At 55.4% G+C, this 13,067-nt stretch overlaps 1 protein-coding gene across 6 annotated transcripts in view; it reads right to left on the bottom strand.

Annotated features, from left to right (window-relative positions):
• Positions 1 to 1,656: 1,656 nt before the first annotated feature.
• Positions 1,657 to 13,067, bottom strand: part of PALD1 (phosphatase domain containing paladin 1) — a 94,999-nt gene continuing 83,588 nt past the window's right edge. For all 6 annotated transcript variants that reach the window (XM_090278146.1, XM_090278147.1, XM_090278144.1 and 3 more), the window contains 2 exons: positions 4,942 to 5,097; positions 1,657 to 2,908 (listed from right to left, as the gene is read on the bottom strand). In XM_090278146.1, coding sequence (XP_090134272.1) covers positions 2,756 to 2,908; positions 4,942 to 5,097 — 309 coding nt within the window. In that variant the 3' untranslated portion in view covers positions 1,657 to 2,755. The remainder of the gene's footprint in view (positions 2,909 to 4,941; positions 5,098 to 13,067) is intronic.

Raw genomic sequence — 13,067 nt, 5'->3', positions numbered from 1 at the left:
GAGCTTTGGGTCACACAGGTATATGCATTTGTTAAGATTTGTGCATTTGGGGGGCATGTGGGTAGTAACTGGGGGACTACTCCTGAGCAAGGGCTTGAAGAGAGACCTTGAAAAGTTGGTTAAAACTGATTACGTGCTTACTGTGTGTCAGGTGCTGTTCTAAAGTTTGTCACGCGTGAGTCAGAGGCTTCAGATGCCATTGACTAGAGAAGGTACTGAAATGTGAGCCAATACTGTCCCTGTGACTGCTAGATGCCCTCTGCAGGCTGGAGCAGTCCTGGGGAGCTTGGGGGACACACCCATGAACACTTCACCCACTCCTGTGTATTCCACCCAGACCCCCTCATCCAGGCAGAGGACTGAGAACCAACACACACACACACACACCCTGGTACACATACCTCTACACTTGCATTCAGAAACCACACAAAGCATCCTAGGAAATAACCCCAGGAGGCCTTCCCTCCTCCTGGAAAGATGACCAACTGTAGCTCAGTGTGGTCTCTGAGTTCCATTCCGACCACCCCCAGCTGACCTTGGAGCTACATCCCACAGGACCTTGTTTCCCTAATCCTGGAAGAGTTTGAGAAGCCAGGGTCAGTGTTCTCTCTGTCTCACTCTCCCCACTGCCTCTTTACACACTATCTCTCAAGGCAAGCGAGTTCAAGCATCAAGCATCGGGGGCCTGAAGGGGCTGAGCAGAGCTTGGGGATAGGGAGAAAATGAAGGCTGAGGTCCACCTTCCTTCACAGCCCCTGAAATTCCACCTTGTTTCATTTCCCTAGATACAGCAGTCATTCACACTTTAGAGAGAATTAGCTTATGATGCTTTCTTCAAGGAGGGGTTTAGCATGATAGCCCTGGGTATCCTGAGTGAAATGGTAGGGCACCATTGGAAATGTGAAAGAAGAAGAGGGATGTCTGGGGAAAACCTGTCTTTTCTGAAACTAGGGAGCACCAAAGGTAGATACTCTCGACTCACCCTGCCCACTTACCCTTACTCTGAAGGAGCAGGGACCCCACCTTCCATCAGTTCTATAACACCTGCTCCACACTGAAGACAAATTAGCAGCCAAGCACACTTCACATTTAGCTGTTTTTAATGATCAAAAGCTCTGTACAAAAAAAAATCACAAATGAATCCTCACAACACCCCTGTGAGGTAGGTAGGCAAGTATTATTCTCCCATTTTGCAGATGGGGATACTGAGGCAGAGCGATGACGTGACCGGCCAGTGATCCTAGCACAGCTGAAAGGGCCAACCAAGAGAACACAAAGGCTCCCTCCCAGTTCAGCCCCGATCTCTGACCCCTCACCTAGACCTTGTCTGCAAAGAAATGAAAACTTTTTAATACATGCAAAAATAATAAAAACAAATACAACAAATCTGGAAAGGTAGTGAACAGACGTACAGTAGTTTTGCAAAAAGAAATCAACCAAGATGGTCAAATATTTTCCAATACTAGGTAGATATGAACAACTTCAGCTTCTTGTCCCCTTTTCAAATATCCTGACTGGGACACAACCACATGTTTTTCCATAGAAGTGCACATACTCAACCAGGGAGAGGCCCCCTGGCCCCAACAAGCCAGGCTAGGTGGACAGCTCCCCACTGCTCAGCCCCGGGTTTCAGCAGACACCAGTCCCCAGGGGAAGAGCTGCAGGGCTCATCTCAGCACCGCCTGCCTCTCCTGCACCTTCTGAGCAGCTTTCCCACTGGACACAGCAGACCCTGGAGGCCTCTAGGCCAGCAGTGCTTGGCCCCTTCCACTCCTGCTGGGAGGCAGCTCAACGGTGCTCAGCAAGAATGGTCTGGAATCCAGGTGACCCCTAATGGCACCCATAGCCCACTCTCACAAACTCCACTGCTCACTCAGGTACAGTGCTCCTGAGAGTTCCTGCTGCAGCAGGTGGGGGCCGGGGCATGCTGGGCTGGGGGACAGGGACCTAAGGCTGGGTGCTTTGGCTTCCTCAGCACCTCCCACCTGGGTGCCCAGGCAAACAAAGTTGGCTTCTTCCATGGGGCTGCATCCATCCTTGGAAGCTCTTCCTTCTTCTGAGAAGGGCTCCCTGATGTGTCCAGCTCCTGAGAAACTCCCCAGTCCTGCCAGCCCATGGGAGGAAAGAAGGAAAAGGAAGGAGAGGCAGAGGCTTTGCTGGGCCCACCAAGCAACACGGTTTTACTTCCTGAAGTATCCCGGCTGGAGACGGAGCACCAGAGGCTGGAAAGCCAGGTACAGCTGCCTTTAAAGTAGCAAGGCCACCCAGAGTGCTGTCCACTCCCCAGGGAGCCAGAGGCCCTGAGCGTGGTGCTTAGGCAGCTAAAGAGAGAATCCAAGAGGGAAACAGGGAAAGGATGAGAGAGAAGAAAACCAACGCTGGCCAGTTGCTCTGCGCCAAGGGCTGCCAGACCCATCCGAGAGGGGAGAAGGAGGAGGGGAAGGCAGTGGAAGTGGCAAGAAGCTTTCTCTAGCAACTTGAGGAGTGAGCTCCTTGGAGGGCTGATCCCAGCCTGTCTGCAAGGCGTACACACTGGGCCCTCCTGACAGCTGTTCTCACGCCTGTCGTCTGCAAGGTATGACTGGGTGCTAATTGTCCTATAAAAAGCTCTTTCAAAAAAGGGGTCCCAACCCAGCCTAGTCTCTCTGGGAAGCTGGGAACTGTTAATTCAGGGTCACTTTAGTGAAGAGCATGTCAGACACCCCAAGCCTTCATGGGGGGCCCTGCAGGAGGGGCTGGTGTAGGGAATCACATCCTACAGGAAGTCCCCAGCAGCCACAGGCTCAAGGCTGTGGCTCTGCTCCTGCCACCGGCAGCGCAGGCTTGAGAAGGGCTGGTCCTCCATGCTCTCAAGCTCGGGGAAGCCCAGCTGATTGAGGATCTCGTAGACACCAGCCTTCGACGCCACCTGGAGAGGGCAGAAGAGAAGGGGCTGGATTCCCGGGGAGGGAGGGTGTCACTCCCATCACCCCGACCCACGTCATGCCTTCCTTCCCTCGCTGGGTCCGAAGCACACCGCACGGAGTCCAGGGCCTAGGGCTGCCTCCTCCCAGCTCCGCGAACGGAACAAGTTCACATTTTGACCACTATGAACTGCCCCAAGCTTTAATTTCCTTACAGCGGGGATCACAGTCTCTACCTGCCAGGACCACCGTGGAGGGCCACATGCACACCAGAAGCACTCAGAAGGGAGAGTCTCGCAGAAGGCCGTGCTTGCCCCGCGCCTGCGCAGCCCTGATCCTCCAACAGGGGCAGTCAGGAGCACAGGCTCGGGGCACGACAGCTGGGGCCTGCCGGGAGGGCTCAGGAAGGCGGTGTGGACTCTTCTGGCTGTGAGTTCTGGCTGTGGGCCACTGCTCAGGTAGGTTACCTGGGGCCTCCCTGGACACCCTCCACACAGCTCTGTTGCCCAGGGGCCTAAGCCCTGGCACTAGACCCCAACCAGCCAGCAAGCAGCCCCATCTCGCCCCAGCATCCTGGTGGTGGGGAAGAGCAGGATCCACTCAGAGCAAAGACCCCCAAGGAATCCTCACTCCTACTTGCAGTTCATACCCAGGAGAGTGGGGCCCTGAGGCCAGAACCCCACGCTCCTCAGTGGACCCGCAGCTCTCTCCTTCCTTGGCCTCCCCCAACATTCACCATCCAGGTTCAGCTGGGGAGGGGGCTAAGCTCCTTCCTCAGCCCTCAGCTCCCCTGATTTTCACTCTCCAAGAAAAACCCAAGTGGAAGTATCCTAGGTCCCCCACCAACTCCACCCTATCCAGGGGCTCAAAGAGGAAGCTGAGCCAAAGCCTGCTCAAGTGCAGGGCCCCAGCACGGCCTTGGTGTGACCCACCCCCCATCAGCTCTCCTGACTCAAACTCACCCAGCCGAGGGCCATGCTCAAGACCTTTCCTTCAGCACAGCAGCACAGCAGCCACTATTCCTGCCGCTGGCCCTGCAGTGGCCTCCCTGCCTCCGTTCCCTTACAGCTCCAACCCCACCCTCACACCTGCCCAAGTCTGGACCCTTCTGATACCCACTCTGGCTGGGTTCCCAGCCTCCCGCTTTCTCACCTGCCTGCCCCCCGGGAACTAAGGCAGACTTGATCCAGATTAGAATCACCAGGACAAGTGGTAAGGGCAGGAGGGGCCAGCGTCCTGGTGGAGGGGTAATTACCGGCCCCTTTGCCGAGAACAGACGGAGACCACCCTCCTGATCTAGAGGTAACATGGTGCCAGCTCTGCCTCTAAAACTGGCTGAGACAGAGGAAGAACCAGGAAGGGCTGGGAGGCCACACAGAGGCAGAACTCAAGGGCAGCGTTCTAGGCCGGATACGGTGGGCTTTGGAGCCAACCAGCTGGCTCTAATGCTGATGGTGAACAAGGTACTTAACCTCTCTGTGCTCAGTCTCCTCCCTCCTCTGTAGAATGGGGAGTGACAGTCTCCTCGTAAGGCAGAGCTGCTCGGCACAAGGTCTGGCAGGTGGAACCGGGACCTCATGGAACACTCACCACAACCCTCTGAGGCAGTGCCAACAGTATCGACATCGCGTCCATGTTCATGTTGAGGGCAGCGGGTTAGCCGGGTTAACTAACGTGCCTAAGGTCGTATGGAAGGTGGCAGGGACTGGGCCACCATGCCGTCTCGGCTCCCTCAGCATAGGTGAGGGCTGAGCACAACGGGCAGGAAGAAGCCAGGCAATGCTGGCCTTGTGGACACGCAGAGCAGGGGCCCAGCCTGACACACCGCCCTGTTCTGCTCCCCACACGCCTCATCTCCTCCCCCCTCCTCATCCATCCATCCACTCATTCTTCAAATTTGTACTGCCTGCCAAGCAGACACTGTGCTGGGACCCAGGTCAAACAAGACAAAATCTCAGCCCAACAAAAGAGTGAGACACGAGAACGCCTTCTGCTCAACAGGCGACCCGTCCAGGCAGCCCCGCCTCCTGCCTCTCACCTCCCGCATCCAGGTGCTGAAAGGCCTCTGCCATGAGTCCACCTTCTCCAGGTGGAGGTAGGCATTGAAGAGCACCAGGTAGACGTAGCGCTCCAGGTACTGCAGGCTCCGCAGCTGCAGCCTCCGGGCCTCCTGCTCCGACTTGGCTGCCTTCACCTGCAGGACGGTGCAGGGTGGGCATCAGCACAGGGGGTCATCCCCACCCAACACACATATACACACCACACACACATACCACACTCACTCACATACACACATACACCCCATGCACCCCACACACTTACACATATATACACATACACACATACACTCACACAGACCACATACACTCACACCATACACTCAGACACACACCACAGAAACCCCCACAGCACACACATAGATATGCACCACAAACCCACTCATGCACACATTCACACATACACACCACACACACAGACATCCTACTCACTCATACACTCTCTCTCTCACACACACACACACACACACACACACACACACACACAACACACATCCTCTACTGCCCTCAGCACCAGGGTGGGGACAGGAGGAGGGGACTCAGACAGCAAGGCCAAGGGCATCAAAAGCCCACTTCCTACCAGGAGGCATGGACACGTCACCTGGCTTCCCTCAACCCCTCCTTCCTCCTTGTGAAATTCTAACCCCCGTCCTATTCTGAGGATGACCAGACAAGGACAGGCTGCCACGGGAGGGCCCCACACAGGCACCCTCCGTCATACCCAAGGCATAGAGGGGCCATCCCAGGGGCAGGCCCCATAGGCCCAAGACCGACACCCAGCTCTAACCACTAGGGAAGACTCTTACTGTCAGTCCCGAGTGGGGACATCTCCTCCCCCGGCCCCTAGCCCTCCCAGGACTAGAGGAAAGGCTATAGGCTCCTCTCTCTCCCAAGCCCTTGGACCTCCCTCAGGGAGGGGCAGGTGGGTGTGAGGTCTCTGACCCATGACCTGGGAAGGGGGCCAGGACAGTGGTCAGCAAGGCTAAGCTCTCAGGGCTGACTTGTGGATACTGCGTGGACCCCCTCCCCTCCCTCAGCCTGGGCTGTGCAGCCTCCAGCTGCTCACAAGAGTGAGTTCATCTCTGCCCAGGAAGAGGGAGAAACCCCAGCTGGTCCTCTGACCCAGACTGACCTCTGACTGACATCTTGCATGTTTCTCAAATGGTTCAGAATTAGAGGTGGACGGGTGTGCATGTGGCCCTCACATCCCAGCCCTCACCCTCTCCAAGGCTGGGGACAGATCACAGGAAGGCCACCAGGGCAGAGGATCGACAAGAGATGCAGCAGCGGAGGGAAGGGAGAGCAGGGACAGCCAGGCAATTAAAGATGAGTCCCCAGAGAGCATGGGACCCAACTGGGCTGTGAGGGCCTGGCTTGATTTGGATGGAGACAGCGAGCACCAGTGGGGTGGCACAGAGGTGAGGATGGTGCCCAGCAGGTGGGGACCAGAAAGGGGCTGGCCTGATTGGAACGAGGATGTGAAGGGACAAGAGGGAAACTAGGCTGGCACCCAGTAACGGAAGCCATCCCTGACACCTACCAAGTTGACCCTCTAGGCTGGCTTCCCAACCCTGACATACAGAAGCCCAGGCCCCACCCAGACCAATCACATAAGGCTCCCCAACGGTGACCCTGGGCATCGGGATTGAGGAATGCTCTTAGGTGAGTCTCTAGCCAGGGTTGAGCACTGTGGCCCTGGCTCTGGGAGCCACTGAAGGTTTGGGGGTAGGAGGGACCTATTCACAGAAGACTCATGGAGATGAATGATCAAGAATAGGGGTTCCTCTCAAGGTTCTCCTCAGTGTAGGGGTCAGGGGCAGGCCAGGGAACCAGGCCCAGCTCTACACCGCAGGGTGTCTGCCCCATACCTGACTGTGCTCCTCTACCCACCACAGATGTGCTTCCCATCCTGAAGAGAACACCATACCTCACATCACGCCCATACCCCCAGTTCTCCACCCCGAGCCCACAGCTGCTGCCCCTGCTCCAGGAAGAGGATATGGCACAGGGGCTGCTCCTCGGGCTCCCTGAACATCCCTGGAAGGGCACAGCCAGCCAGCCCAGGCTTCCGGGAGCCAGGAAAGGTGGTCTCCCACCGACTGGGCCACAGTTAGAAGCCTTTTCTTGCAGGCAAAGATCAGCCTCCCATTCAGCCTCCAGCTGCTTGGGAAAGGCTCCTAGAGGGCCCTGCTCCCCAGATCTGACTCAGCCACAGGCCTACAAACGAGGAGCTCCAGGGGGCCTGCTCCAGGGAACTGTGATCCCCCACATCCCCCTTCTGCCTCAGATAACTCAGCCTGCGGCACCTCTGCCATCTTTGCTCCCAGGGCTGCCGAGAGTGGACAGTACAGTAATTACATGCCCAGCACACCCACACCGCCCATAAGGAGCTCTGGGCCTTGGGGAGGGGGCAAGGGTGGAAGGTGAACAAGGAGACATAAGCCAGGTTCTGGGCCTGGTTCTGCCATTTAAACTCTCAGCCCCCCGCCCTCATTTCTGGAGGTGGGGCTGCTCAGTAAAGTAAGGTTTGAGGAACCACTTAGGAACCATGGAGAGCCACACAAGTCCATTCATTCATGGAACAGGGAGGAGGGCTATGACCCAGATGCACAGGCTCTGCCCACAGATATGCTGCTGGAGGTGGGTGGGGTGGGGGGTGAAACAGAAGACAGATACGAAGCACCCAGAGGGGTCAGGTCATGGGACCAAGGAGGGCAAGTAGCGGGACTGGGGAGGGCATGAAAGAGGAGGTGATAGTTGAGGTGGGTTAGGAGAAAGGGGGCAGAAAGGTGCCCTGAGAAGGGGAGAAAAGGGACTAAAGAGTGAGGTATCTCCAGGTAGACGGAGGGGGAGAAGCTTACAGCAGCAGGGGAGAGGGTGCACAGGGAGGCAACACCCAGAGGCCAAGCCAAGCCTTGACCCTTCAGACAAGGGGCCAGTAAGGCTTCTGGTGGATCTGAGCTTGGGAATGGCCCCATGGTTGCTGCTGGGGCTGTGGAGTGGGGGACAGATCAGAATGCCTATTGTTTTAAACCAACAACCAATTTTGTTTAGAATTAGGCAGTGGACAAAAAAAAAAAAAAAAAAAAGGTTTTACCTAAATACTAACTGTGGCCAATACAATGCAGCTCTAGTACCATTGTGAGGGTGTACATCACACTGCACTGCGTGGGGATTTGCCACCCCATCCCTTACGCTGCTTCCCAAACTCCGTTCAGAGGCCCAGAGCCCATTTAAAACCATTTTCTTCGAAAGAAGGAAAGGAAATCACCAGTGGTCCCTCCAGGCAGAAGCCATAAACTACTTATGATGGAACAGCTCAGAAGAACTGTCCGGAGAGCATGCAAAGCCCTCAGCTCTGGGCTTGGCCCCCGCAAAGCCACACCAGCCCTGTCCTCCCAGTGCCCCTGCTCCCAGGGGCACTCAGGCCTGCTGCCCCCAGAGACACCATCCAGGCTCAGGTCTGAGCCACATTCAGGGTGGAGAGGCGAGTGATTCCTCTGGAGCTCTGCTGTCAAGACAGGGTAGAATTATCTCTAAATTCAGACCGCGGGGTGAAGGTGACGCCGGGCACTCCCCGGAAGATTCCATAGGCACATCCTGCCCAATCCAAGTCTGTGATTTGAGGAATGACCCATCTTCCTATCAAGGCCCTGGTTTCCGTAAAATCACCCATGATGGCACTGTCTGGGGAGGAGGACAGGCCAGCCGCCTCCTGCCAACGAAAATAGTGGAGCCGTTTTTAAATGGCCTGGCAGGCCAGGCTGTCATTAGCTGTGGTACAGTGGGCAAGACCTCCTTGTCCTCTGGACTGAGCCCTAAAATAGAAGGGGCCCGGGAAAGGCGGGCAGGGCATCGGGCACTTCAGGCCTCTCAGGCCTGCCATCTACCCAGCACCTGCAAGGGCCCAACATGGCCCGCTGTGGCTCTGTTACAGCTCTGCTTTTGCAGGGTACTGAGGCAGGGCTAGCAGGCCTTTCCAGCTGTGTCCAGGACCCACTGCTTGCCACATGCTGGCATAAGCATGTCACATCCAGATCTGATTATTAGATCCTAACCCTTCTCTAAGTAACTCCATGAAGGAAGAGGGACATTTCGCAGACAAGGCTCAGCAAGGTTAGCTAACTACCCAAGGTCACAGAGTTCCAAGCTGGGACACCAACTCCAAAATCCCAGCTCTCCTATCACCCTAGCCCTTCTTCCCAGTCAAGTTCAACCACTCCCTCCTCACTCTCACCATGGTACTTTTACCCACTTCTCCTGCCAGGAATGCCCTCCCATCCTCACGACAAGGCAGTGTTCAGCTTGTCCCTCCAGGTCCAGGGCAAGCCCCTGCGGAAGCCAGCTGTGGCAGCTCAGCCCCACAGCGCCCCCTTCTCGGCTTCCCCTGATCTCTAAGGAAGGACTGGCCTTGACCACAGTAAGCCAAGGGGCAAGCACAGGATTATAAACTGGCCTGTATTTCTGTCCCCACCGCCACCCCGAGCACTAAATAGGGCCTGTATGTAACAAGTGCCCGGTTGGCCACTGAGCACTGACTCCTGGGTCACCTCCTCCTGTCTCATGTTTTCACTGTCATCTAGAATCTACAGGGCACTGGAGACCTCCACATGTGTGCCTGGAACCCCAGACCTGGACATGTGGCTGCCTGCGCCAGGCTTCTCAAGTGCACCAAACAGGTCCCAAATGAACCTGCTGAGCTCTCCCCAGAGCCGCCCCACCCACCGGTTGGCCCATCTTAGCAGCAACTCCATCCTTTCTGCTGCTCAGGCCCAAACCTGTCACCCCTCCTTGGCTTGTCCCTTCCTCAGCCCCACACCCAACCAGTCAGGGAATCTGGTCCATTCCATTTCAAAGCACTCCTGGAAGCTGCCCACCTCACACCACCCCAATTCAAGCCATCTTATCGCAGTGACAGCACCTGACTAGCCTCCCTGCCACCACCCTCAGTCCCACGCCTGCTGCCTGCTGTCAACACAGCACCAGCGTGGCTCTGCTAGAGCATTCAGTCAGCCCCTCTGTTCGACACCCTGCGCTGGCCCCCCAGTAGCCCTCAGAGTAGAAGCTGAAGTACATGTGATCACAGACAAAGCCCCATTCCATCTGCCCTTCCTGCCCCATAACCTCTGACCTCCTTTCCTGTCCCTCCCTGTTCCCTTCTCGGCTCCCTAAACAAACCAGGCGGCTCCCACCTCAGGGCCTTTGCACTTGCCGCATTCTCTACCTGGATTTCAGCACAGCTACCTCCCTTACCTCCTTCAGATTTGTATGCAAATACCACCTTCTCATCAAGCCCTCCTGACCCAGAACCCATGTCAAACTGTATCCCCCAACCCCCCCTCCCCCACAGATATAGCAACCCTTAACACCCCATCATTTTGACTTGTATGTTGTTTCTTGTGTGCCTGCCTCGCTGGAGTGCGGGTTCCAGGGACTTGCATATTCTGCCCATGAGGCCCCTCTAGCACCTAGCACTGTGCCTGGCATTTAGGAGGGGCATAATAAATGTCTGTTGGATCAATAAGTGACTAATGCTGGCATCCTACATTTTCATTAAGCCCTGCATCAGACTGCCTGGGATTACCTAGATCAACCTGCTTGCTTTCCAGAAAGAGAGACTGAGATTAAAGAGGGGACGTGACCTGCCAGAGTCACATGGACAGCTGGAGGTAGCACAGGCTCCAGGAAAACAGAGCCCCAGAGGAGAAACAAAGGAGCAGGAGAGGCCAGGCTCAAGTTCGGCATAACCCAAGCCAGACAAGATCCCATACTGCAGCCTCCTTAGATGCCCCCTCCCCAAACCCCTGAACAGGAGCAAGCATGGTCTAGCGACCTCTGCCCCCAGCTGAGGTGGGATCCAGGCTGAGCAGGCAGCAGATAACAGTCCTCAAAGATGTCTTTAAGGGAGGGCTCCCAGCTCAGACCCCATCCTTCTCCTCAGACGCTGGACCCCAAACAATCAGCAACAGCTGCTTCCCGGGGCTTTCCATGAGTCCCTGCACACTGTCCCCTTAGGCTTGCATGGCAGGTAACTAGCTTTTCAAAGATGTCATATTTTGTTCAGCGCTTTCAAAGTGTGAAGGGGCTAACCCTGGAACAGTGGGCTTCTCTGTGTGCCATTCATTCAACAAATGTTGTGCATGCACCCAGGCTCTGGGATCCAGCACCTACAAGACATGGTCCTGGACCTCAGGAGCCCACCGTCCCTGCACAGAACCCAGTGCGTCAGCCTGGTGTCCCAGCCCTGCCTACCCACCACACCCTGTATACCCCACCCAGGTTGGTGCTCACTGCTATCCTTCAAGGTATATGGAGCAGCGGTAGTGACCCCAGGTGACCGAAAGAAAAGCAGAGGCCCAGGCAGACCAAAGCGATTTGCCCAAGGCTGCACCAGGAATTGCCAGCAGAGCCAGGGCCAGAACCTGGGTTTCCCATCCCCAACCCAGGGCCCTTTCAGTTGCTGGAAAAGAGCACCCTCTCTTGGAAGACCAATAATGTGGACAAAAAACTAAAGATATAAAGAAGGTAGGGGTCAGGTTTCCTATCTAATCACACGGTGACTTATTCCACCTTCCACCCATCCATCCACTCACCAGGCAGACACTGCAGGGCCCTTCCTACTTGTACCAGGTGAGGCCTGGGCATCGGGGTTTTGAGATGAGCCCTCGCACAGAAGAACAGAGAGGAGCAACAGGAAGCAGCACCTCTGGTGACCACCACAATCCTGACAATGACAGCAGTGAGCACAGAGGCAAGGTCTCAGTCCATGTGCCAGAGAGATGCTCAGGCAGAGAATGAAACCCTTCCCAAACCACTGAAAATTCCCAGTCTCATGCAACTTAGAAACCAAGCCAGGCACGCTATAGGTACTCAACGGATGCCTGCTGGTGAATAAACCGGGAAAGCCCCCGAGAGGATGGGAATGGTCTCAGCTCAGCCATACAATGTATAGGAAGGGAGAGCAGAAGAGGTCTCAGCTACTGAGAACATGTGCCCTACGCACACAAACACAGGCTTCATTTTGGCAACTGCTGACTAACTCACTGCCTCTGTTTTGGGCCAGGTATGAAAGAGCCTTGGGAAGCAACCCCTTCCTTTTATCTTATTTTATGTGACAGCTCACAGCATTTCAGAGCTGCTCTAATTGCAATGGCCGGGGCCCTGGAGACACATTACCTACTGGAATGAGGTCTCCAGGGAACAACTGTGGCTACGCCAGTGTCTTGGAGAAACAGGCAGACCTCACCTGGGGCTCAGAGCCAGAGCTGTCTCACTTAATGTTTTTCTTAAGATAATAACCTTAGGCCTTGGGAACTGAGCTGAATCTCTTTCACTTCTCTACAACTCCATCTGCACAGACCCAGGGCAACACACAGGGCAGGGGCTGGTGGCTTCCTCGCCACCCTTCCTTTTTCCACCACAACAAAATCGCCCCCTGGGTGGTGGTCATCGGGGTGGAGGAAGGGGAAGGCAGGCTAAGGAGCTGGGAGACAGGTTCTGGTTCTGCCTCTGGCTGATCGCAAAACTCCATTAGGCCTCAGTGTCTTCCTCAGCAAAATGGGTCTAAAAGCTCTCCATCTGCTCTGAGGACTAGAGTAGACAAAAGTAACTTCTTAGAAAACTCAAAAAGTACAAGTTAAAACACTATCTTTAAAAGAAACCTCCACTTGGAACAAAGGACACTTTACTTCTCTCTGCGTGGCTACCTTCACCTCAGTTTTCCTGCAACCTCCTTCTGAAGGGACAGACGGGAGCCGCATTAGACTATCTTACATTCGGAACACTGAGATTAATGTCACCAGGCAAGGGTGAGGAAAACATGCTCCTGACATTACTGATTCCGACGCGGCTTCCTCCAGGAGCCCTGACGTTGGATTCTGCCACAAATATCCTTCCTCCCTTTCCAGGCCCAGCAGGAAACAAGGAATTCACCAGATAGTGCCACCACTGGGGGCTGCTGTCTGTCCATCTTGGATTCTCCTCCACCAGGGGCCCAGCCTTCTCACCTCTATTCCCAAACTCATGGACAAGCTTAGTTCAAAGGGATTTCCCCTCCTTTTCTCCTTTTTAAATGCCCTGAGCACTGCGGCCTCTCACACACACAGCG

The sequence above is a fragment of the Furipterus horrens genome, unplaced genomic scaffold, assembly GCF_987537825.1.
Source record: "Furipterus horrens unplaced genomic scaffold, mFurHor1.1.pri manual_scaffold_5, whole genome shotgun sequence".
Lineage (NCBI taxonomy): Eukaryota > Metazoa > Chordata > Mammalia > Chiroptera > Furipteridae > Furipterus > Furipterus horrens.
The sequence above is the reverse complement of the archived record's forward strand: the minus strand, read 5'-3'. Positions and strand labels throughout refer to the sequence as shown.